This window comes from Pavona decussata, unplaced genomic scaffold, assembly GCF_977016875.1.
Source record: "Pavona decussata unplaced genomic scaffold, jaPavDecu1.1 SCAFFOLD_96, whole genome shotgun sequence".
Taxonomy (NCBI): domain Eukaryota; kingdom Metazoa; phylum Cnidaria; class Anthozoa; order Scleractinia; family Agariciidae; genus Pavona; species Pavona decussata.
The window spans coordinates 782,713-808,091 of record NW_028145513.1 but is presented as its reverse complement, the minus strand read 5'-3'; the positions used below and the strand labels follow the sequence as shown (position 1 = coordinate 808,091).

The window sequence follows — 25,379 nt, the reverse complement described above, 5'->3', positions numbered from 1 at the left end:
AAGCCGTGTGCTATCACTCGGTAGATAACTCGTCTCTTCATGAGTCTATGAGGATCCGGCCGGCTTTTACACCCATCACTCGCGGGCGATACCGAGAACTCGCACGCAAGTAACGTTTTGGGTCGATACTGCTTAATACTGTGCTTCCCTGCCAAGAACTTCATCTTTAATTTCCGATTATGCCTCATGCATTTTATGTTTATCGTTTTTCTATGTTATGTTCCGCTTTAAGGACGGTGCCTACTAATATCGAAGTATTTTTGTGCGGTTTATGACTATGCGGGGAAAGCAGATCTTAGCAAGGGCTATTGTAATCCAAAAAGAAAATTGGGGGTAACCATGCATTTTTCAGAGATAACTAAGCAATAATATCTCTAAAAAGCGCCAAAATGTAAAGCAATGTATGGGATTTTTTCCTAAATTGAAGCTTAATTATCTCTGAAAAATGCATGGTTACCCCCAATTTTCTTTTGAGATACCAAAAGCATTTGCTGAGTTCTGCTTTCTCCGTATAGTTTAAAACCGCGCAAAAAATTTCTGTACTAGTAGGCACCACCCATAGGAAACCCGAGTATATCGAGATGCGCAGAACGTATGCGCAGTAACAATAGTAGGCACCGTCCTTAATTTGTCTATGTACCCTCTGTTACCACCAGACATGGCAATAACTCATCAAAAAAACTCTTTTCTGAAAGTGAATAGGTGAGTTCACACTAGGCACCTCAAGTGTAATTGAAGGGTACTTCAAAGAGTCGAAGTGAGGTCTCAAGTGAGGTCCAAACCTTCCTTACGCACTTATCCAATCAGAACATGGCAAACCAATTACTTGATTGTCAATTTTTCATTCCTCACCCAAAATATTCTGATGGCCACGGCGACCCTGATGGCGGGATTTTGGCGGCAAGCGCTTGTGGGTTTTTTTTGACAATACGTAGCCCAAACATGGCGTTCTTTAGAACTATATAAATTCCTAACAGGACTGGAGGACGACTCCGTCGACTACAAATTGATGTAAGTATTTCTTAAACTTTTATAACTCGAAAACATAGCATACGCTCCACTATGAAGACACCAATAACAAGATTTTCCTTTCGCTGAAATGACATGCAGGACTGATTGCGAAAAAATCCAATGACAGTTGAGAGTGCAACGCCATCTTCTCGTCTTTACGGTGGTACGTTGTGGATTCCTCAAAGAATTACTTCTTCGCCGACAGCATGCCAACCTTTTGTGACTTTTGCAAATGCAAGTGCAGTTTATTCCTTTTATCCTCTCCGCTTGGATGCTGCCGATAAGTGGCAAGTGCACTTGAAGTGCCTAGAGTGAACCCTTTGTTTTAATATTGCATAAACCTAGCTAAGTCGCCGTTTATATGGAGAGTTGTCCCGGGAAAGATGGTCACCCTCCCAGCCGAGTCAACTTCAGCGAGCGTTTATATGAGAAAAAAGTTGACCCCTTTGCCCGAGCCAACAGCGCTTGCGCATGCTCTGATTGTCTCGCCTCGACGAAGTTGACCCGGCTGGGCGAGCCAAAGTGTTTATATGGAGTTGGCCCGGCTAGGAGGGTGACCCTACCATCGAAAGAGGGTGACTCAGCTATGCGGGTCACCCTTCCAGCTAAGCCAACTGTTTGTTTCTCATGTAAACGGTTCGCCAAGTTTTGTAAGGAAATGTAGGAAAAGTTGGCTCGCCTGAGGGTAGCTCGGGTAGGCGAGTAACCCCTCTACCCGGGACAACGTTTCTCCATATAAACGGGGCCTAAGAGCACTTCAAGTGGAACTGTCCTTCAATCAAGCGATTATAAGGTATTGATTGAGTGGATGGTAGCTCGTTCGTGGTGACCTATCTTTCTTATTACAATTCTCAAAACAATACATCATAGTGAACAATATAATCACAGAAAGTTTGAGAAAAATTTCACGACAACTTTTATTTTGCGGGGATCACCTTAAACCTGGGCGGATTAATACCCGGGTGAACAGAGCTAACGCCGATAAATAAATTAACAGCTATTGTATTGACAAAAATTGATATGTGAAGGTTCGACTGAAAATAACTCATTGATTTTACCGAGAATATGTCACACCGTGCGGTTTTAAAAGAAAACTAAAAATTAATATGGCAGATAGATTAACCTAAGTACAGTACCATTTCAATGGCGAAATAGTAGTTTAGTAACGACAACAAGGCATATTTGTGCATATTTATGACGCACTAGAAAGCGCTTTTAAGCTTTTGAATTATTTTTAAAAGTTCGTTGTCCGAGCAGAACAAGTACAGCTGGCTTTTTGTAGTATTATTGTTTAGCAAGTAACTCAAAGCATGAAAACAAAGCAATTAATTGACAGGATCCGTTTACGGCTGAATGCGGCTAAATGTAAATATAGTGAAGCGGCGGATTCATTGAAGCGATTATGAGCAAGAGCTGAGTAGCAAAAGCAATTTTAACTTTAATTTATCAACAGCACAAAACACTAGAAACTTGATGTCAATACTAAACTCTCCGTTTTACTCTTTGTTCTCAGTTACTTAGAATCAGAGTTTTGTCAGTTAACTTAAATGACAGTTATTCACTTTTTGCACTTTATGACATGTAATGGAAGCCTTGAGTGAATTAATCAGTATGAATCGAGCTGAATCTAGTCAACAGTGATGTTTCAATTTCACTGTAAAAATGCTTGAGGTCTGAGAATATAGTTACAACAAACAACGTCGACATTTGATCGACCGAAGAAGGAATCAATTTTCTTTTGTCATTTGACATTTTATCCCTAAAGTCTCCACAATACAGGTCACTATAAGGATAGTTAAAGGGTGTAGAATGTACTTTCAGATCTAGTAATATAAAGGATTTGAAATGGACATTCAACCATGAAGTGGGATCATTGACTTTCATTTCTTTTTTATATCATTATTTCCAGTTTTTCGGCTTTATTTCACAATATGATCAGGTGGGCTCCTGCTATTATTTCAGTTTTAAAATATTGTTTTATCTTGCACAGCCAAAGACGTCAGTTAGACGGCCCAACTGTTTATTTATGATATGTTACCGGCAAAAATTGTAGCCCGATTAATAAGTAATTAAATTTCGTTGTGAGTTTTAATTCGTGTATAAACAGAATGAGCGTAAACTGAGCTTTTGAAACTTCTAGATAACATTAGAAAAACAATCGGTACAACATAATGAAGTGAACATGTTCGTTGAAATTTGCCTTCGAATCAGTGGCTTCAAAACATTTTTTCCCTGCTGTTGGGTAACTGATTTCGCCGAATTCTCAAATGCAAATTTTGCCAGAATACATGCAGTCTCGGTAAACTGAAAGTAAACATTTTAAAACGCGAAAAAGAAACGAATGAACCTGCAGCAGACGAACTTTGAAAACGAGTTTCGAAGTCATCCTTACCTTTTTAACTTAAACTAATGGAGAAAAATTCTTGCTATGGTTTTTTTAAGGGATGTGTATAGCAGTGACAAAATGGACCGCTTTTATGTGTTGGGAAGATTCGTCAGCATGTGCTTTTAGTCGCCTGTCGTGGATACTCAGCACAAAAACCGAAAGATAAAGACGGTCGGTTGGTCGCACCATTTCGTTCGTTTTGTGTAGTTTTCGTTTAATGAAAATAACGCCTGAAATCGGGTTAAGTTTTTAAAACATTGACAATTTGATATCAATATAAAGTAGGTGAATTAATAACTTGTGTTTTTGTTTGCGCTAGGGATAAAAAAATCTTTCGCTCGATAGCGAACTCTCGGTTCGGTCCCTTGCAAAGAGATTATCCTTACAAGCAATTTTAATAAACTTCAACCCTTAGATGAAGAAAGGGACCGGATATCAGGGGATGAAACCACTCCGTGATAAGGCTCTTGCTCTGTATTAATTAGAGTCAGTTAGTCTATGCGCGCTAATATTCTCGTTCATTTTTCTTTTTCATCTTCGTCTTTTCCACCCATTCCACCAGCCATAAGGTATAATTAGGTAAAACTTTATTTGAAGTCGAAAAGTGGGGAGTGATTCTTTTAAAAACCACAGAGAAAAGCATCATGCTAAAGAATAATAGTAATCGAGCCAATTTCATTTCAGTCCGCCTTACGTGGAAATTTAGTCAATTAAATTCAAGGTACAAAGTGCAAAACTCTCCTAACGCGAAAAGTCTCGTGAAAAATTATGTAAGCCTACGTCATTCCCGCTTGCTCGGTGTGGGTAAAACACTGTGTCAGCAGCAACAGTGGCCTCATTAAGACACTCGCTCACATGCTCACGATGTTTTTTGCTATCTCAGGTTGTTTTTCGTTGTTGGTTTTGATTGTATCGACCTTCAGTCCAGCTACAAACGGCGCTAAATGTGATTGCAACACTGTGTGCAACCTTGTGAAAGGCATGAAAATGCAGCTCACAGACATTCAGAAAAAATTGGAAAGTAGTAATCAAGGTGAGAAATTGCATTTATTTGCCATTTCACTTGTGAACAGGAAGTTCAATGCTGCTGATGATTTTCAGAGAACCATTCAAGAGATAATTCAGATCAAATTCGATGTTTGTCTTTCTTTTTTTTCAGTCTACAAGAACTGTGCTGAGCTGTACAAATCCGGCAGAAAGATCAGTGGTGTTTATACAATCGATCCTGATGGTTCAGGCTCGTTTGATGTGTTCTGTGACCAAACAACAGCCGGTGGGGGGTGGACAGTGTTCCAGAGGAGACTGGACGGCTCGGTCAATTTCTACCGCGGTTGGCACGACTACAAACTGGGCTTTGGTAACCTGAATGGCGAGTTTTGGCTGGGATTGGACAAGATAAACCGGCTGACTAGAAGCGCACGAAACAGACTTCGTGTGGATCTGGAAGACACAAAAGGGAAGACTGCCTATGCTGAGTACGATCACTTTGCTGTTACAAGCGAGAGATCAAAGTATCAGCTGAGTCTTGGAACTTACTCGGGTGAGCACTCTTTTAAAGCAAACGCGTCCCTTGTCGTCCCAAGGGGGACCCTTCGTCTCCTCCTTCGAGAAAGGAGGAGAAGCGACTTTGCGAATGAGGTTGAACCAACACAGCGCTATCCAGAAGTGGCCGATGTCTTCAGATCAGTAGTGAATTTGAAACGTTTGTGAGCCACGCTAAAGCACCTTTCACTCTCTGAGCACTCATGATAATCATTATGGGATTCTGTGGTTGTTTATCTTCTTGGAACTGAACGTAAAATGTAAAATTTTCTTTCAGGAACTGCTGGAGATTCCCTTTCTCGTCATCGTGGCTATGCATTTACAACCAAAGATCGGGACAATGACGGCAGCGTGTCAAGTAACTGTGCCGTGTCCTACAAAGGAGCCTGGTGGTACGATGCCTGCCACGCTTCCAATCTGAACGGCTTGTATCATCATGGCAAGCACTCATCATACGCTGACGGTGTCAACTGGTATCATTGGAAAGGAGAATACTACTCTGCGAAGAGAGCTGAGATGAAGATCAGACCAGAGAAGTTTTAAACTTTTGACTTTTGTCTTTGCATCTTCATAACCACCTCTGGTTCTAAAGAGCTCTTCAAAATCACAAAACTCGCAGAGCGGGAATCGTTTCTGTTTCATCATTGTAATGGGTATTTTTTGGTGAATAAAGCTGATTATCTGAAAACCTAACTTCTCTGTTCAGTCTTCTTTCGTTTTTTTATCTATTTCTCAGTTTTTGTATCTTTCACGGTTAGAAGTGGCAGCCGGAAGACCAGTAACAAATGGAATGGACAAGGCATTTTCAGTTTAGTTCAACTTAAGACGGATTAGTTGAATAATTCTTTATGGGACACTTTAACATTATCCGGTGACTTCCCGACGGTCTGAAAAGACAAAATATGTCAAGGGCATTTCTATTGGAATAACAACTTTGCCCTTGTATATAATTTTTCTAATAATTTTTATTTTTATAACATTTTCTTTGATTTAAATAAAAAAAATGCAAAGTTAGCAGGGGAAATAACAAAAAAATAAGGAGCTTAACCAAAGACGTTCGTGAGCCACGGACGGTACGCGGAAGTCGAATTTTTTCCTTTTGAAGCATTTTGGCGCCATTGCGTTTGTAACGTCAAGCCACAGACGTCCAACAAGACCTCTTCCCGTCCGTTGTGAGGAGCAAAAACTCGCCAAAAAAGGAAACATTCTACTTCCGGTTGCCCTCCGTGACTCACGAACGTCTGTGCTTAAGCTCCCTAATAACGTCTGTGTTTCCGCTATCCTAATTAATACACTGAAGGGAAGAAAAATGATTTGTTTGTCATATGCACAGGGCGAGTAGGGATGGTGCAGTTGTGAGAGCACTTGCTAATCTCGTACCCTGATCTCAGTCGGTTCGGGAGTGTCGAAATGGAGATCTGGGTACGAGATTAAGCACTCGCCTCCCATCAATGTGGCCCGGGCTTGATTCCCGGAGTTGACGCCATATCTGGGTTGAGTTTGTTGTTAGTTCTCGTCCCTGCTCCGAGGGTTTTTCTCCGGGTAATCCGGTTCTCCTTCCTCCACAAAAACCAACATTTCCAAATTCCTATTCAACCTGGAAACAGTGGACGACTAGCCACTCTGTGGATGTGCCACTGAAATTCACATTTATTTTATTCATTATTCCACATCAATAATTATATTTATTTCTAACCATAAAATTACTTGTGCATCGCTGTGGTGCTTTACATGACAGTAATCCGAGGCCTTCAGACAGGCTTATTTTCAATAAATGGTTGGGTTACTTCTGGGTTGGCTTGTGCAACAAAATTGATCAGCTGGCGCCAATTGTTCAAAGAGTGGATAACTTTATACAGTGGATAAAAGGTATTAGTTGGAGTACATTTTATCCACTGGATAGCGATTTATCTGATAACAATCACTGACAATTACCAAGTGGGTAGTGCTTGTTGTGCACTCTGATTAGCTGTTCAAACTCTGGAAAGTACCGTCGACTCCCGATAACTCGAACTTTCAAGGGAAATTGAAAATGGATCGATTTATCGGGAGTTCGAGTTATCGAGGGTAAAATCATATAGAAAATGACCTGAAGGGAACGGAAACTTGGTTCGAGTTAGCGCGAGGTTCGAGATAGTGAGGGTTCGAGTTATCGGGAGTCGACTGTATTTGTCATTCACCTCCCTGTACTGTCCTGGATTTCACACGAGTTTTTTTTCCAAAACGCTAATGAGCTTGCACCTCTATCCAACTTCAAGTTGAAGATCTGACTTTACCAGTTACGTCTGACGTTTAAGTTTTATGCAACTCGTACACACTCTGTTTTTCATTAACCGTTTTAGTTTTCCAAAGAGCACAGTCTGAATCTTATTTATTCTTGACTCTATTTTTTTCTTTGATAAGAAAGGTATTCATTATGTGGACTACATACTGATACACTGCAAGCCTAACAGGAATTGAAAATACCATATTTGCTTAACACCTAAAAGCCAAGAGTGAAAAAGAAGTGAACTATTACAAAAAAAATGAGTTATGCTAAACTGCATGCTCCAGTATAAATATTGCTTTAAATAACAAAATTAATTTTAGGGTCAACAATATCACTTGAAAAGTTTCTGCAAAAGGTATATATCCATTTTCTGTTGAAATTTGGCAACTTTTGGTGAGTATGACAACCTGTGACAATTCCACATCATTTTACCGTAAATAGGCCATTTTACAGTTGTGTGCTTAGTGACTTGGCCTTGGATTGGAAGCGAGGCTGGGGTTGACCTTGTTTTGATACAAACCTCACTGCTTTTCATATGTAGATCATGCTGTTCTTATGCTAACTAGTTTGCATTTACATATGAAACACAGTGCAGTTTGTATCAAAACAAGGTCACCTCCAGCGTCGCTTCCAATCCAAGGCCAGGTCACTAAACACACATCTGTAAAATGGCCTATTAAAAAAATTATGGGCTGGCAGAGGAAAATTTCTCACCCCCACCCCCCCCCCCCCCAAAAAAAAGACTGGTCTTTCCTTCAATTAGACCTACTGTTTCCACCTATTACTGATCAACCCTTTCTTCCAAGTGTGGTAAAAAAAAATTATGTATAAACAACGGGTAAACGTAACAAATAAGAAAAGTACGTTACGGTTTTACTTTGAGAGCTCAAGCTGAGAAGTTTATTTTTGTGAGTCTGAGTTAACTAAACCGCTTTACGACATACCTAAAACGAGGCGGCCTTTCACGGAAACATTAGATGAATTATCGCAGTTTAGTAAACTCGCCGATTCGACTGCGCAACAACAGACTTACAGATTGCAGATCCATGATTTTAGAGCGATTCTCACGCATAAATAAGGAACAATCCCGCGATGGATTTGGTTGCCCTCTGATCGATATCAATATATTATTCATATTCAGGTTGATGTTGATTGCCTCAGCTTATTTTAACAGTGCTCTGACGGCATCTAATTTGTTGGCCAAGTGCCTCTGGAAGACAAATTCTAAGAAAAAAAAGGGGGCCTAATTTCGACCAATTCCGACCCTTTTGTTTGTTTTGTTACCTTTACCAAAAGAGCTCTCTTTTTCTTTCGAAATGATACCAAACATGATACGTGTTTCTATTATTCGCCTGCGGGTTCGCCTGTTCACGGTTCAGTTTACCTTAAAGCACAGATTTGCGTTAAAAAAATGGCCGGTGAGCGCTTGAAGGAAAACGGTCAGTAAGTCGACTACTCAGTACTGCAATCTTGTTCATCCACAACGTTACCGGTCGTTTCGCTACACTGCTGACACTGCAGTTCAGTCGATTTGCTACGTTTTAAAATTGACATATTCTCTAATATCTGAACTCAATTTACTTCTCATGCAAATTAACACTGTGAAACGTAGAACAAGGTAAGATAATATTTCACCCGAACTCACTTTAAGAACGAGAAATAATCATATTTTCATAGTTAATGTCGAGCGAAACGACCGTGAAGCGAAACGACTTTGTAGCGAAACGACCGGATACTGTACCACTCTATTCAGTCTGGGAAGCTACTAAATATTCCCGTATCAGTGAAATATTTAGTTAGGTTCAAGGTACAAATTGCAAATGTTTTTCTTTGTTCTGACGGTGGAGGCTTCCTTTAAGCGTGAAAAGTCTTGTCAGCGAAAAAGTAAACAAGAACTTCTGACCATACTTTTATTAGTAGAATGAGCAGTGTTTATTAACGGTTGTGAATCTATCGTTCGAGCGCTCACGATGTTTTCATTGACCATCCAAGTTTTGTTTTCGCTGTTGGTGCTGATTTTATCCACCGTCAGCCCAGCTGAATCAGGCAACAGTAGGAAGGGGCCCACTTCCCCGACTAAGAGTAAATGTCAAAATCTCATTTACAACACTTTCAGCGCGGGGCCCAACAAAGAGGTTAAGAAACTCTTGCAAGAAATGAAACTACAACTTTCGGATCTCCAGAAAAAACTAGAGGCACTCACAGGGAACAAAACAACTGGTAAAGGTGATTAAAACGTTCGTTTATGTCCGAATAAAAGCGATTTTAAAATGCAAATAAAAAGTATTGGTTTTTTGAGAACTAATTTAATAACGGAGAAATATTGAAGAATAATAACAAATTTAACGATGTTTTCCTGAGCTTTCCGCGCATAGGAATGCCGCTTGTTTTAATAATATTATTCATTTTGAACTTCACAGTTTCAATTGACTTTATTTCTTGATGATATTTATAAATCGAAACGTTGAATTGCTTTAATTTTGTATTTATAAATAAATTGATTTAAAAAATCCGTGATAAAAATGCAATGGCCTGTCAAAAGAATGTTGCTAAAAGGTTTGTTATTTTTCATTAAAACGACAATCGAGCGCTTTTCAGTGAACTCACTGATGAGTTTTGGAATTGTTTTTATATGCAAGTTTAGGCAGCTATATTATTTACAATTCACGGTTGATCAACTCTGATTAAGTCACACTGGTTGTTACCATCGCGTGTTAACTAATCATGAATTTGATTATGCTTTGCTTGTGGTTTTCAGGTCACAAGAAGAACTGTGCCGAGCTGTACAAATCCGGAAGGAAGATCAGTGGTGTTTATACAATCGATCCTGATGGTTCGGGCCCGTTTGATGCGTTCTGTGACCAAACAACAGCCGGTGGAGGGTGGACAGTGTTCCAGAAGAGACTGGACGGCTCGGTCAATTTCTACCGCCGCTGGAACGACTACAAACTGGGCTTTGGTAACCTGAATGGCGAGTTTTGGCTGGGACTGGACAAGATAAACCGGCTGACTAAAAGCGCACGAAATAGGCTTCGTGTGGACCTGGAAGACACAAAAGGGAAGAGTGCCTATGCTATGTACGATCACTTTGCTGTTACAAGCGAGAGAACTAAGTATCAGCTGAGTCTTGGAACTTACTCAGGTGAGCACTCTTTTAAAGCAAACGCGTCTCTCCTCTTCCCGAGGGTTCCTTCACCTCCTCCTGCGAAAAAGGAGGAGAAGCGACTGTGCGAATGAGGTTAAAACAATACAGCGCTATACATAAGTGGCCTGTGTTTTCAATAAAAATTTGAACCGTTTGAGAGCCACGCTAAAACAGTTTTCAGGATCTCAGCATTCATGATAATTAATATACGGGTTTTTGTGGTTGTATATCTTCTTGGAACTGAATGTAAAATGTAAAATCTTCTTTCAGGAACTGCTGGAGATTCCCTTTCTCTTCATCGTGGCTACGCATTTTCAACTAAAGATCGGGACAATGACAGCGGTTCGGGTAACTGTGCCGTGTCCTACAAAGGAGCCTGGTGGTACAAATATTGTCACGAGTCCAATCTGAACGGCTTGTATCATCATGGCAAGCACTCATCATACGGTGACGGTGTCATCTGGGGTCGCTGGAAAGGACATAACTACTCTGTGAAGAGAGCTGAGATGAAGATCAGACCAGAGAAGTTTTAAACTTCTGTCTTTGCATCTTCATAACCAGCTCTGGCTCCAAAGAGCTGTTCAGTAAATAATCACAAAACACTGAAGGCTTGAATCATTTCTGTTTCATTATTGTAATAGGATTTTTTGGTGAATAAAGCTGAGTATCTGAAAATTTAACTTCTCTGTTCCGTCTTCTTTCGTTTTTATCCCTTCCCCAATTTTTTTTTGTGTGTGTGTGGGTGTGTGTATTTTATCGCTTTTTCCCGCTTTTTTTTTTTTAATTACAGATTTACACTAATACAAAATCTACAACTGAGAAAAACACTTAAAAGAAAACAAAAAATAGAAACAACAACTTACGTACACGAAATAAGTAAGGATAGACAACAGCTATTCAAGGTGATATGAGTTGGAGTAAAGGACCCACTTACTCAGTAGTGAAAGGAGAGTATGTCTTTTTACCTCAAAATATAATATTGGCTTTAATAAGCCAGTGAGTCCAATGCTTTTGATCGTTTGCACAAGATAGACAAACCTTTGTCATTTAATTTACAAAGTCAAAATAAAATAAGATATCTGCTTTACAGAATTACATAATTTATAAAGGTGTGAAAAAGTTGAGCATCATAAATTCCGAAAAGAATATCTTTTATCTCTAATGACCTGGTCCAGGGCAGTTTATTACTGAATACACCTTCGAGCTGAAGATCTGTCTTTTAAAGTTATGCCTGAAGTTAAGTTTTATGCAACTCGTACACGCTCATCTTTTCCTACCATCTGTTTTTACCAATAACCGTTTTTTTCCCAAATAATACAGTCTGAAAATAACGCTTCTTTGCGATAAAAAAAAAAACATCCTTTCACCGATGTGGACTACATACTGACACACTGTTCTCGTGTTAATTATTTCACCAAATCATTTACCAAAAGTAAATCAAAGATCATTTTGTTGTTGGCTTTCCTTAATGCGTAAAATTTTTCATCACAAACCAACACGTTCCAAACTTATTTCATCCAGAATATGACATCATAAGTTTATTAGTAGTACATGTAAGACTACACTAAGTATCACCTCATTAAAGAATAATTTTTTTAGGTAAATGACAAAACCTTTAAAATTATTTCAGTAAGGGCGATAATGATACTTTGAAAAGTTTCTGCAGAAGGGATTTCCATTATCGACCATTATCTGTCTAAATTTGGAAACTTTTTGTGAGGAACAAGACAACCTGTAAAAAATCCACATCATTTTACAGCATGGATGGCTCAATTTTCAGCCATTTTTGGCATGTACCTTCCTCCACAGGGAGGAATGGAAATCAGATTCAATAATATGGCAGAAGCAACTGCCGAAACATTTCTGAAAAACTCAGGAGTTTTGTGGTTTTCTTAAAATTAACTGGAAATTATAATTAAGCCTGCATGTATGATTGTATCATAGCAACAGGGAAAACTCTCTGGTAACCATGTCAGTTTTGTGGGGCAAGCATGATTTTTAAGGGTAGTTATGGGCAGTGAAAGCCAAATCAAATGGCAAAGCATTTTTCAGTACAAAAGTTTCAAAACCTTTGGGTAATATACCTCACAAGTTTGCCTATCAACACAATTTACAGGGGACATGACCATGCAAGTGATTCAATTTAGTAACCTCTTAAGTGTTAGCACCTTAATCCCAAAAGAAAATGCACACCCTGGGCAGTAAATCAAATCTCCACAGTTGATGTTTAGTACCCTTCCTATGAGTTTAATACCCTGTTGAAGTGAGCTTTCAGCCCATGTGGAAGGTTCACTACAAAATAAAATGATGAAAGGTGGAAATGAATACATTTTTAGAGAATGATCAGTGTGTTCCGTCAGTGACACAAGCAATTACCCAGAAAAAAGAAATCCTAGTTTTTTTGTTAAAAATTTCAAAGTCTTACAACAGACGTTTTCAAGTTTAGGAATTTTACTTGTCTAACTGACATTAAAATATGACATGTCATGAAATCTATACCTGTTGGCTACTTGGGCACGCAAGTTATCCTTTAAGCCGCTTAAAAGTGGCTTGGTAAGAATTCCTCCATCTGCTTATATTCACGTGTTTGTCCTAAAGGGAACAAACTGTTCATGACTTTTGGAAGTGTCATATTCCAGTTCATATGTTCTCTGCACTTTGCTGACAAGAACAAAGCTGATGCATTCTCCCGGGTGGGGGGGGGGGGGGGGGTACTTGGGTTAAGTTTTGCTGGGTATGTGCCGCTGGCCTGCCAGAGCCCCTGCCCTATTATAGGCTATTTTGTGGCCAGTTATAGACCCCATCTTAGTCACTTTTTGGGAAAATGTAATTTTCACGATCCCAACTAAGTCACTTTCTATTTATGCATCTACTTTCAAGAACGGAATGTAACGCGAGGTGATTGAAAATGCGACCCCATTCTTGTCAATCCAGTCTTGAAAATGCGACCCCATCCAGCAGCACATCCCCATTAGCCTCTTATAAGGAAGTAACCCCCCCCCCCCTTCCCCCGGGTGCATTCTTGCCTATCAACACACAGATCCTACAACACAAAATGTTAAATTATTTTTAAACAACATTAAGGGTGCCCTGAAAGAGGGGAGTAAAGCCAATTTGTTCTTGTCAGATTGAAATACCAAGCTGGTAGCTGGTACATGGAAATGAATGCACAAAGTGCAATAGCATTAGTAATTTACACAGTACATGGAAGAGCCAGACTGTGCTGTACGGCAGTGATTGGCAGCAAAAGAAAGATTGGAAAATTTAGTTGGTATATACCTGCCAACTCTCACACCTGTGGGTTGAAATCTTTGATCTCACACCAGCTCATGCTTATGGACCAATTTCTCACGCCTGGTTAAAAAGTGTGAGCTATTACATCCTTAACTGATACACTTTCCTAAAAAATGTAAAACTTAGCTCAATGCGAGAAACCAAAAGTCCATGTAAAATGAGTAAATGATGATACTTTCCCCAAAACCTCTGATTTTTGTCAGGACCATATGAAACATAAGTATTTATTCTTGACAACTTCAGAATTTTTCGAAACGTCTTTGAAATCTTCAGGCGTCTTTAAAAAACTTCAGAAATCTTTGGATATAGTCGCATTGTCTTCTAAAATCCTGGCAGTCCCAAGAGAAAAATCTTTCGTCTTTGAGGTAGAAAAAGTTGGCAGGTATACTAGTAGAGCAGATCTAAGAGATCCTTTGTTTGCAGTATTGTATCATTGGCTTCGATTCATGAAGATGAATGATGGTGATGATAAATATGTAGAGGATGATACCTGATATATTTATAAATGCAATAAAAATTTTACAACTTCATGCAATCTGTATTCACCTTTTTAAGCAAACTGGATTGTATTATTCTGCATAGTCAAACCCTTCTGACCAGTCTTTCCAGTAAAGACCTGTTTTCATTTTCAAAAGGACAGTAGTCCAGTCATTTCACAACTATGGTACTCTACACCAACTCCCAGAAGTGAACAAACCTAATATAAACAACAAAATTCAAACCGTATGAATATAATGTAATGCTTACATGTACATGTACACTAAGTAAATGGTACTCCACTTTATCAACACACAGATCATACAAATTAATGCTACAAGATTGGAAAATTGCACCAGTTTCATTCAGCTCTTAATTTCTTACAAATGAGGTATATGATACAATGTAAAGTATTCTACCTGTTTAAACTTTGCCCGCACTTTCTCAAGATTAACAAACAGCTCTTCATTTGTGGGATCATTTGAGAGGAAGTGCCAGAATCATCTTCTTCAAAGTTTCCAACAATTTAGTGCACCTGAAAAACAAATTTCATACCCTGGATTATCCACAGTAATATCATTACCTGTAGCTACCCAAATGTCTGCGTCAAGTCAAATTAGAAAATCACAATGTGTCAAGTTATGAGTCAAACTATAGTAGATTATTTAACTAAGTTCATGTGACAAACATCCTGTGCACTGCTTGGATATAAATGTCTTTGAGTGGTATAATTATGTGCAAATGGTATTTTTAATTAAAAAAAAAATTAAATCAACCTTAAAATCATCCTGATAGGCTCCCAGCTGACTGTGCCTACAATAATTTATTACTACATGTACCTTCCTGACTGGATTATTAAGTCAATTTTGCTACACTCCAGCACTTCTAAAATGTCCATTGAAGCTTCCTGAGTTGATTAATAGCTCCTTAAATGTCTTACTTGCTTTTATGTATGCATAAAACACCATATTAACTCAATTAACCACCCTGGCCACTTATTTAATTTTGGGCCATTGAGGGTGGGCACTCGTTATTTCCCCAACATTTTCAGCAAGCGAGGATTATGTAAAGTTAAGTATTTCTGTTTTCCACCATGTTTGTAATTTATTGCAATTTTTTTCCACTATGTTCTCGTGCTTGTCTTGTCCCACCTCGACTAGCTTTGTGGCTATTTGCGGGACAAGCCCCTGATATTATCTGAATTTGTAAATAATTATTGCTGTTGTTGTTGTTGTTGTTGTTGTGATATTATTTTAGAGAATAACAGAAAGAGGGATAACAAGTTTATTTCTCTTCAACAAGACAAAACAAAACAAAGTGCAGAAACTTACATAAACAAGCCATAAACAATTGATAAACGTTCATTGACCACCCTATCTAAAACCAAGTTGGAACATAACTGACGCTCCTCTTACGGCAAGCTGGGCTAGTACAGAAATGTTGTTTGTTGGGTGAGGGTGGGATGGGCGCTTATTCAAGGGTGGCTGCTTATTAACTTTTTGGGCTTTCAGGGTGGGTGCTTATTCGAGGTGGGCAGTTAATCAAATAAATACAGTATGTTTTGAACAGCATATTTAGCACTTATAATAGTAACCTTAGTAGTACAATGTTATGTATTCATTTATTTTTTCTTCCCCATATACACTGTAGTACTAATGTGCGCGCATGTAGTGTTTAACATTTAGTAAGCTGTACTTAAATTCAAAAACAAAAACAACAATGTACAATAGCATAACTTGACAGCTTTGGTATCACTTATTGACCCACCAGCTGTGTTCAAAAATTGAAGTCCAGAGCCTCAAGATTACCCTGCCCAATGGGTAGTCATGTATGTATTGTGGTTCAATTTTTATTTTCCTTTGTTTTATACTCATCATCATACATTACCATGTACGAAATAAAAAGGAAACTAAAATTTGTACCACAACATAGCTACATAATTTGTACTTGAAATAGCTATGAAGCACACTAATCTAGTATGTTTTGTTATATTTTTAGCTCGAGGATAGGGTGACTACATGTTGCAAAACCCACATAAATCCAGCTTTTTCAGGCTCATTTTAGCCTCAGAGTGGTGGGGTATTCTGCAATTGCTCCAATAACAAGAAAAATAGCACCAAAAAAAAAAATTATTTTTATTTCGGTTTTGCATTGGGCCTTCCAGTAAAATTTCAAGCCACATTGAGACAAACCCAAGATAGAACCTTGTCCTTGTCTTTAACAAAAACAGTCCATTTAAAATTGGAAGTTGAGAACTCTGCCTTATTTTGCGGAACATATCACTTCTCATCCAATCAGAAAACAAATTTTTTAATTGTGCTCGTTTGTGCGGGACTATCTCGCACGCAAACCAGTACTAGCACGGGACATCAGAGGAGAATTTGTTCTTTGATATTAGGGTTAAAGGATTAAGGATATGTCAAAGATGTTACTATACGTTGCTGAGGGTGAATGACCACTGATGTATCTATTACTTTGTGAAGTTTTCTATTTTACTATCTGGGTTCCTTTAGATGATCTGTTTTATTCAGAATTGAGCGACGAACTGAGCTGATAAGACACAACTGAGGTATATCACTTGAAATCTTGCATAGTAATACTTATCAACTTTAGAATAATAATAATAATTAATAATAATAATAATAATAATAATAATAATAATAATAATAATAATAATAATAATGATTGTAGGAACTAAGAGATCAAAGCAAAATTATTATTCATGCCTTTTCCTTACTTCTTTTTCTTGGGGAATCTCAAATCGACCAACCCCTTTCCAGTTTTATACAATTACATACTTAATGTCGATGTTTTTTTCAGTTCACGTTAAGTCTTCACTGAGTTGACATCTGTTCTTTCTGCGAAAAATCCTTTAGTAGAAAAGATAACATGCAAAGACATATGTTTAATAAGCACAATGAGTCGCCGAGTTTCACTCCATTCAGAGCTATGCCGTTTTCTCCAGAAAAATGTCAGCGGTTTCGCTTCCAGCATCCTTTTACTTCCATGATTGCCGGGATGACGGGGTCCGGAAAAACGGCCTGGGTTCGATCTCCATTGCAACAAGCTTCAGAGACAATTCACCCTCCCCCGGAGAGGATCGTTTGGTGATATTCAAAATGGCAGCCTGCGTACACAGAAATGCTAGTTGCCATGCCACATCTTGAATTCGTCAAGGGAATTCCTAAGGCTTTGGAGCAGGATTCCAATTTTAATGTAAACACACGGAATTTGATCGTGTTTGATGATCAGATGGTTGACGCCAGTAGAGACCAGCGAATTGTGAACCTCTTTACTCGTGGTTCTCATCATCGTAATCTCAGTGTGATTTATATCGTGCAGAATATATTCCATCAGGGAAAAGGTAGCCGCAGCATAAGCCTAAACAGTCATTATTTGGTGTTATTTAAGAATCCACGAGACAAATTGCAAATCTTGACTCTGGCGAAGCAAATGTATCCCGGCCAAACGGATTTCTTTTTAAATCAGTACGAAGAGGCTGTGAAAAGACCTTTTGGTTAGCTGTTGATTGATCTGAAAACCACTACCCAAGACAACTGTAGATTGCGGACAAACATCCTACCCAGCGAAGAAGGCTTTAACCAGGAAAGATTTCAAGAAAATATTCCTCAAGAGCTTTTAAAATATCTGAAGCAGCGAAACATAGCGACACTCCCAGTACTTCCAGCTATGGAAGAAATAAAGGGCAGTATGGATGGCATACTTTTCTCGAAACGATCTCCGGGAAGATGAAAAAGCTAAACGATACTTTCAGTTGCAAAACAGATACCTGGCTTTTAAAAAACAATTAAATTCAAGAACACGACCGGAAGAAATAATCAGCGCTGTTCCAGACTTATCATCAAGGGCACTAGATTCTTCGACAGCAACGGCAGCATTCGCCACTCCCCTCAACCCTTTTAACGCAACACCTGAATTAACACAAGCGGCTATCTCTCAAAAACCATACAAGGAAAGCCTCACCCCTGCACCACCCTCAAACCCTGCTTTCCTGACCCCTCCTTCCACGGTAGAAACACCATCACAACAAGTCCCGAAGCGAAAAAGGCGTCGGATTCAATTTGTAAATTATTTGGATGATCATGAAGCTCATGGCAAACAGCTGAGGAAACGTCGGCATAAGAAATTTAATTCTTACAAGTACTTCATGGGCGAAGAAGATGAAGATTAATTAATTTCCATCCGCTTGAAATCGCTGTGTATTTGACTCTTTTTTGTCATTGTTTTTTAATAAAGTTTTTAAAACGGTATCTCTTGTCTGGTTCTATTGCTAGCAATTATAAGTCGCGTGTTTCCATTGATTCTTGTTAAGTTATATAAAATTGATTATATACTAATGCGTCAAGATACTCCCAGTTGGGGTTTTTCAGCAGAGCTGAACTAATTTCTATGCAACTTTGGGCTCGTTGACCCGCATAATTAACTGACTAACGGTGCGTTTTTCATTTCCTCGGGATAGATAGGAGAAAACGGGCTATCCCTAAAACAGGGAATGGGGAACGGGGAATCTCTAAAATAGGGAATCTCTAAAAGGGGGAATCTCTAAAACGGGGAATCTCTGAAATAGGGAATCTCTAAAAGGGAAATAGGGAATCTCTAAAAGGGGGAATCTCTAAAAAAGGGAATCTCTAAAAGGGGGAATCTCTAAAATAGGGAATCTCTAAAAGGGGCGATCTCTAGAATAGGGAATCTCTAAAAGGGGGAATCTCTAAAAAGGGGAATCTCTAAAAGGGGGAATTTTTAAAGTAAGGAATCTCTAAAAGGGAGAATGTACTTAGTAGCTTTTTTACAACCACTGTTTCGGCCGGCTTTTTTGTTGTCTGATACTGGGTAATAAACAGCGCGCCAAATGAGCCTTGACCAATTACTTCCTGGCTCGTAATCTCTTCCCAGCTAAATTTTGGGAGCCCATCAAACGCCTCCAGCTTTTTTCTTTTGCTGGCAAACGCCAATGGAAACTTGAAATTGTTATCCATCGAGTTGAAAAAAAGGTCGACCGAAGGTCGGGATGACATATCTTATCTTAACATGTTCTTGCAGCCATTTCCCGCCACTTGGTACTACTTTGAGAGAATTTGTCTCTTTGGTATATAAACAAAGCAGACGCTATTAAACCTTATATTCTCATTACTAGTCTTGTTAATTACGCCATGAAACGTAACCAGCCAGACACAATGAAAACATATTTAGCATTTGGGTGGCTTCTGGCCTACGTCAGACATGTCTTTATTATCCCAGCGTGAGGAAAACATACCTCTGGTACCTGGGTGATAGCATCGTAGATAAGGTGAATTTTTCCTTGACCGGTGAAAAGTTTTTTTTTTCTTGAAAAACATTGATGACGTTTGTTGCAACTTTCGAAAGGTATAAAAGGAAATTGGTTAGTTTTACACATAAGAAAGGGCTTTTTTTATTAGACATCATTGTAAGGCCATTAGGGCTGATGGATCAATCACAAACAACGCGAATTTCACAATTTGCATTTTTAAACTGATCACTAGATAAGCTTTATGCAGGCGTAAAGACGTCTGTCTAGTCCAGTTTATAATGATGGTCGACGCGTGTTACAGATGCCAGGCCCGGTTCCAGTTCCAGTCATTTTGAGCCTACGGCTTATTCAGAGATTCAATTGCGTTTTCATCTTTACCGTTGTCCAGTAAGATGCTGTAGAAAATTCGATTTATCTCGCTGTATGTGGCCCCTAGGTATCGATTGGCAAAAATTTTTTAGACCACCCCTCGAAGATATTGCAGCAAGCGACGACAAAAGTTTATTTTTATCTTATCTTATCTAACTGTCAATAATATTATTGGTTGTTGGCAAATGCTGTAAATGCGAAAGGTCTCTAAGGAAAAAACTCCACTTCTAAAAAGTTCATAGATACATCCAGTTTGTTGATAGATTCTCCCGTTTAGAGATTCCCCTTTTTTGAGATTCTCCCTTTTAGAGATTCCCTGTTTTAGAGATTCCCCCTTTTAAAGAGATTCCCCCTTTTAAAGAGATTCCCTATTTTAGAGATTCCCTATTTTAGAGATTCCCCCTTTTAGAGATTCCCTATTTAAGAGATTCCCCCTTTTAGAGATTCCCTATTTTAGAGATTCCCCGTTCCCCGTTCCCCAATCCTCCGTTTCCCGTTCCTCGTTTTAGAGATAGCCGGAGAAAACGGTTTTGTCTCCCAGTCGCGGACAGTTAAACAAGCGCTCAAGGCGGCTTGACGATCAATAACGTTGGTGAAAAAAGCCATTTTCAACGATACTAACGTTTTGAAAATCGGAAAAAAGTTTTCCCAGCAAAGCGATTGCAAGAACGATAGCGCTTTCGAAATCTAACTGCTTTTTATTCAAAACAGACAATATAAATCTTAAGATCCAATCAGGGTGGGTATAGAGCGGGCAAACGTAGGCATGTCTATTGTTTCTTTTGTGCAAGAGTGACGCTCATTAGTAAACCTCGGCACTTATTAGTATGCAGGAAGTCAAAAAAATTAGTATGTAGGAAGACACTACCTAATCACTTAATTAGTATGGAGGAAGGCATTTTTCCCTAGGTTATAACAATAGATGACGTCATTGACTCGATCCTTATGCATATCAATGATTTACCTTGGCACCTCGGCACCTCGGCACTAACGAGGCTTATCTTTGCTGAAGGTATACTACTCAAGGGAACCTGCATGACGAATTGTTTTGAATCCTAATTTTGGAGATCGTTCTTATAAATGTTCCCTTACGCGGTTTCTTGTTGTTTTAATTCGCTTGATCGGAAAATAACGCCTGAAAACGGGTTCTTTTTTTTTAAGACATTGAATATATGATCTCTATGTAAAGTCGTTAAAATCCTGAAACTCAAACACTACACCATAAATTCCGCGTTCAATTTCGATAGAAAATGCTGAAATCCTGCTGTAGAAACATTCTGCACTTTAATTTTAAGATATGAAATCCAGATTATCGAAATTCAAACATAGTCTCAGTGGCTCGATTCAAATATTCAGCCAAGAGACTATTTTTACCTCATAGTCTCTTGATTCAGCTCAGCCGTCCAAACTTTCAGTTCCTCTCCAGTAGTCTGGAACCGAGGGGACTCTGTAAAAGAAGGATCGGACGGGCGGATGGGGTTTAAAAACAAAAAAAACAACAACAACAACAACAACAAAGAAAGAAGAAGAAGAAAATAGGATGTTGATACCGTTAAACTTATTGGTTAATTGTCACCTTCTGAGAAATGCTAGCTTTGGTTATTTTTGTTTTATTTTTTTTAATTTGAATTAATTTTTTATCTTATTGTCAGTCAAACAGCGAAAACCATATGGAATGTTTCTTCTCTTTTTCCAACCAAATCAGTCTGAGTTTGCAGTGGAACTCCGTACATTAGTTTAACTTGAAGAATGGCATTTCTGGATTGAAGAAAAGGGTGTTTGGATTGAAGAATCGAATGTTTGAAACAAAAAATTCCATATTTAGATTGAATGATGGAATGTTTGAATCGACCCATTCCATATTTGCATTGAAGGATTGAATGTTTGTATTGAAGGATCGAAAGTTTGAACCGAACAATTGCGGATTTGATTTGAAGGATCGAATGTTTGAATTGAAGAATTGAATGTTTGAATTGAAGGATCGAATGTTTGAATTGATAGTTTGAATTTTGACACTAAAAACGCGCTATATATGTGTTGGAAAGATTCGCCAGCATGTGCTTTTAGTCGCCTGTCGTGGATACTCAGCACAAAAACCGAAAGATAAAGACGGTCAGTTGGTCGCACCATTTCGTTCGTTTTGTGTAGTTTTCGTTTAATGAAAATAACGCCTAAAACCGGGTTAAGTTTTTCAAACATTGACAATTTGATATCAATATAAAGTAGGTGAATTAATAGCTTGTGTTTTTGTTTGCGGTAGGAATAAAAATAAATCTTTCGTGCGATCACGAACTCTGTTCGGTCCCTTACAAAGAGATTATCCTTACAAGCAATTTTAATAAATTTCAACCCATAGATGAAGAAAGTGACCGGATATCAGGGGATGAAACCACTCCGTGGTAAGGCTCTTCCAGTTAACCTTCCTCTGTATTAATTAGAGTCAGTTAGCCTACGTGCGTTAATATTCTCGTCCATTTGTCTTTTTCATGTTCTTCTTCTCCACCCATTACATACATACATACATTCCACCAGCCATAAGATATAATTAGGTAAAACTTTATTTAACGTCGAAACGTGGGGAGTGATTCTTTTAAAAACCACAGAGAAAAGCATCATGCTAAATAATAACAATAATCGAGCCAATTTCATTTCAGTACGCCTTACGTGAAAATTAAATTAAATTCAAGGTGCAAAGTGAAAACTCTTTTAACGCAAAAAGTCTCGTGAAAAATTAATCTAAGCCTACCGTAGGCTTATATTAATTCCGCTTGCTCGGTGTGGGTAACAAACTCAGTGTGTCAGCAGCAACTATGACGTTTTTTGCTATCTCAGGTTGTTTTTCGTTGTTGGTGTTGATTGTATCGACCTTCAGCCCAGCTGCAAACGCTAAATGTGATTGCAACACTGTGTGCAACCTTGTGAAAGGCATGAAAATGCAGCTCACAGACATTCAGAAAAAATTGGAAAGTAGGAATCAAGGTGAGAAATTGTATTCATTTGCGATTTCACTTGTGAACAGGAAGTTCAATGCTGCTGATGATTTTCAGAGAACCATTCAAGAGATAATTCAGATTAAATTCGTTGTCTGTTTTTCATTTGCTTAGTCTACAAGAACTGTGCCGAGCTGTACAAATCCGGCAGAAAGATCAGTGGTGTTTATACAATCGATCCTGATGGTTCAGGCCCATTTGATGTGTTCTGTGACCAAACAACAGCCGGTGGGGGGTGGACAGTGTTCCAGAAGAGACTGGACGGCTCGGTCAATTTCTACCGCGGCTGGAACGACTACAAACTGGGCTTTGGTAACCTGAATGGCGAGTTTTGGCTGGGACTGGACAAGATAAACCGCCTGACTAGAAGCGCACGAAACAGACTTCGTGTGGATCTGGAAGACACACAAGGGAAGACTGCCTATGCTGAGTACGATCACTTTGCTGTTACAAGCGAGAGATCTAAGTATCAGCTGAGCCTTGGAACTTACTCGGGTGAGCACTCTTTTAAAGCAAACGCGTTCCTTGTCGTCCCAAGCGGGACCCTTCATCTCCTCCTTCGAGAAAGGAGGAGAAGCAGCTTTGCGAATGAGGTTGAACCAACAAAGCGCTATCCAGAAGTGACCGATGTCTTCAGATCAGTAGTGAATTTGAAACGTTTGTGAGCCACGCTAAAGCACCTTTCACTCTCTGAGCACTCATGATAATCATTATGGGATTCTGTGGTTGTTTATCTTCTTGGAACTGAATGAAAAATGTAAAATTTTCTTTCAGGAACTGCTGGAGATTCCCTTTCTCGTCATCGTGGCTATGCATTTACAACCAAAGATCGGGACAATGACGGCAGCGTGTCAAGTAACTGTGCCGTGTCCAAAAAAGGAGCCTGGTGGTACGATGCCTGTCACGCTTCCAATCTGAACGGCTTGTATCATCATGGACAGCACTCATCATACGCTGACGGTGTCAACTGGTATCATTGGAAAGGACATTACTACTCCGCGAAGAGAGCTGAGATGAAGATCAGACCAGAGAAGTTTTTAAAAACTTCTGACTTCTGTCTTCGCATCTTCATAACCGGCACCTCTGGTTCTAAAGAGCTCTTCAAAATCACAAAACTCGCAGAGCGGGAATCATTTCTGTTTCATTATTGTAATGGGTATTTTTTGGTGAATAAACTGAATATCTGAAAACTTAACTTCTCTGTTCAGTCTTCTTGTTTTGTTTTTTTATCTCTTCCTCAGTTTTCGCTTCTTTCACGGATAGAAGTGGCAGCCAGAAGACCAGTAACAATTGGAATGGACGAAGGATTTTCAGTTTAGTTCAACTTTAGGCGGATTTGTTGAATAATTCTTTATGGGACACTTTAACACTATCCGTGACTTCCCGACAGTCTTGAAAAGACAAAATATGTCAAGGGCATTTCTGTTGGAATAAAAAACTTTGCCCTTGTAAATAATTTTTCTAATAATTTTTATTTTTTGTTATTTTTATAACATTTTCTTTGATTTAAATAAAAAATGCAAAGTTAACAGGGGAAATATCAAAATAATAGGGATGTAGAGAATAATTTGGCAATCATTTTAGTGTAAGAATGGAGATTTTTCGTTGAATCTGAGCAAAGTTATAGGTTTTTTTGGTTTTCCCACAAAGTGCGGTATCTTTTAAGAATTTAAAAATAATTTAATTTAAATTTAATTGAATTTAAAAATTCAATTAGTGAAGTGTCGACATGATTTTTGAATAAAAAGACACGTGAAAATATTTTAATTTTTTAATTTTCAACCTTTTCCCGCCCCACCCCCAAGCTAGGGAAAAGGCCCTGGGAACGAGGTTGCGCATCAGAATAACCTTATTCAATGAGTAGGGAATTGTTTACAATCATTTTTATAGTACAAAGAATGGTTATTTCTCGTTACATGATCGGGCAAAGATATAATTTCTTTTAGCTTTCAGGGTTTTATCCGTAGCCGTCTTAATTTCAATTACTGATGTGTCATCTGCATTCACGAGTTGGCTCACAGAAGCCTTTGATTACTTTGAGAGCTCAAGATGAGAAGTTTTTTTTTTGTGTGAGTCTGAGTTAACGTAACCGCTTTACGACATGGTTGGATGGAGAACGCGGAGTGCGGAGTGCGGAGTGTGGATAATCAGGAGTATGGAAAACGAGGAGTGTGGAAAGTGCGAAGTGTGTGGAAATGCATTAAACATAAAACATGCTTAGAAATGTTTTACTCTTGATAACTGGAACAAATCGGAAGTTAAGCAACTAAAACGTTTTTAGTCTGAATAGTTTACACGTCCTATTAAAGGGCTAAAGTTTCTAAACTTTCTTTGTAACTGACTCTCAACTATAACGGCAACGAAACGGAGAACGGAGAGGAAAACGCTAGTTTTGATGTCCGTGACTTTACTACAGGACACAAGCACTTGTCTAAGAGAAAAAAAGACGCTTCCGGTTTTGGACCGTCACCGGGATGTTAACGTTCGTGTATTGGCGATCACATGCTCAATAGATAAACTGCTCATGCCTCAAGCTGCAGGAGTATGTCAGTATTCTTAACTTCTCTGTTGTTTCAATGAGAAAAGGTATTCATTTGAATTATTCA

The 25,379-nt window shown here is 38.7% G+C and overlaps 5 protein-coding genes and 1 long non-coding RNA gene across 13 annotated transcripts in view; 3 read left to right on the top strand and 3 right to left on the bottom strand.

The window, feature by feature from the left end:
- LOC146472802 (protein LTO1 homolog) overlaps positions 1–25,379 on the bottom strand; it is a 188,647-nt gene that overhangs the window by 19,231 nt on the left and 144,037 nt on the right. The window lies entirely within an intron of this gene.
- The window catches only part of LOC146472807 (uncharacterized), a 151,299-nt gene that overhangs the window by 19,231 nt on the left and 106,689 nt on the right, over positions 1–25,379 (bottom strand). The gene's annotated exons all lie outside the window — the stretch shown is intronic.
- LOC146472817 (protein LTO1 homolog) overlaps positions 1–25,379 on the bottom strand; it is a 74,144-nt gene that overhangs the window by 31,526 nt on the left and 17,239 nt on the right. Inside the window, exon 6 of one of the 3 annotated variants that reach the window (XM_085119057.1) lies at positions 14,194–14,263. Coding sequence is in view for 1 of the 3 variants with exons in the window: in XM_085119058.1 (XP_084975184.1) it covers positions 14,505–14,543 (39 nt within the window). In the remaining 2 variants the exon portion in view is untranslated. The other 2 variants (XM_085119058.1, XM_085119060.1) reach the window with 2 other exon arrangements.
- LOC146472819 (microfibril-associated glycoprotein 4-like) lies at positions 4,073–5,632 on the top strand. Its single transcript, XM_085119038.1, has 3 exons — positions 4,073–4,430; positions 4,557–4,937; positions 5,217–5,632. The coding sequence occupies exons 1-3, from the start codon at positions 4,253–4,255 to the stop codon at positions 5,480–5,482; spliced, it is 825 nt and encodes a 274-aa protein (XP_084975164.1). The 5' UTR covers positions 4,073–4,252; the 3' UTR covers positions 5,483–5,632.
- On the top strand, positions 8,083–23,912 carry LOC146472818 (ryncolin-1-like). Of its 3 annotated transcripts, XM_085119013.1 has the most exons (4): positions 8,083–9,434; positions 9,967–10,350; positions 10,624–10,897; positions 23,835–23,912. In XM_085119013.1, the coding sequence occupies exons 1-3, from the start codon at positions 9,179–9,181 to the stop codon at positions 10,884–10,886; spliced, it is 903 nt and encodes a 300-aa protein (XP_084975139.1). In that variant the 5' UTR covers positions 8,083–9,178; the 3' UTR covers positions 10,887–10,897; positions 23,835–23,912. The 3 variants fall into 3 exon arrangements, with proteins under 3 accessions (XP_084975139.1, XP_084975140.1, XP_084975138.1); XM_085119014.1 differs by lacking the exon at positions 23,835–23,912 and having other exon boundaries at positions 8,083–9,428; positions 10,624–11,033; XM_085119012.1 differs by lacking the exon at positions 23,835–23,912 and having other exon boundaries at positions 10,624–11,033.
- Positions 22,071–25,379, top strand: part of LOC146472816 (microfibril-associated glycoprotein 4-like) — a 35,157-nt gene continuing 31,848 nt past the window's right edge. For both annotated transcript variants that reach the window (XM_085119034.1, XM_085119035.1), the window contains exons 1-3: positions 22,071–22,182; positions 22,616–22,762; positions 22,888–23,268. In XM_085119034.1, coding sequence (XP_084975160.1) covers positions 22,140–22,182; positions 22,616–22,762; positions 22,888–23,268 — 571 coding nt within the window. In that variant the 5' untranslated portion in view covers positions 22,071–22,139. The remainder of the gene's footprint in view (positions 22,183–22,615; positions 22,763–22,887; positions 23,269–25,379) is intronic.

Bases quoted from the DNA above. Each gene is read 5' to 3' on its own strand.
- LOC146472819 (XM_085119038.1), top strand. From the start codon at position 4,253: ATGCTCACGATGTTTTTTGCTATCTCAGGTTGTTTTTCGTTGTTGGTT. The intron at 4,431-4,556 runs GTGAGAAATTGC...CTTTTTTTTCAG, and splicing joins ATTGGAAAGTAGTAATCAAG to TCTACAAGAACTGTGCTGAG. The intron at 4,938-5,216 runs GTGAGCACTCTT...ATTTTCTTTCAG, and splicing joins GAGTCTTGGAACTTACTCGG to GAACTGCTGGAGATTCCCTT.
- LOC146472818 (XM_085119013.1), top strand. From the start codon at position 9,179: ATGTTTTCATTGACCATCCAAGTTTTGTTTTCGCTGTTGGTGCTGATT. The intron at 9,435-9,966 runs GTGATTAAAACG...TGTGGTTTTCAG, and splicing joins GAACAAAACAACTGGTAAAG to GTCACAAGAAGAACTGTGCC. The intron at 10,351-10,623 runs GTGAGCACTCTT...ATCTTCTTTCAG, and splicing joins GAGTCTTGGAACTTACTCAG to GAACTGCTGGAGATTCCCTT.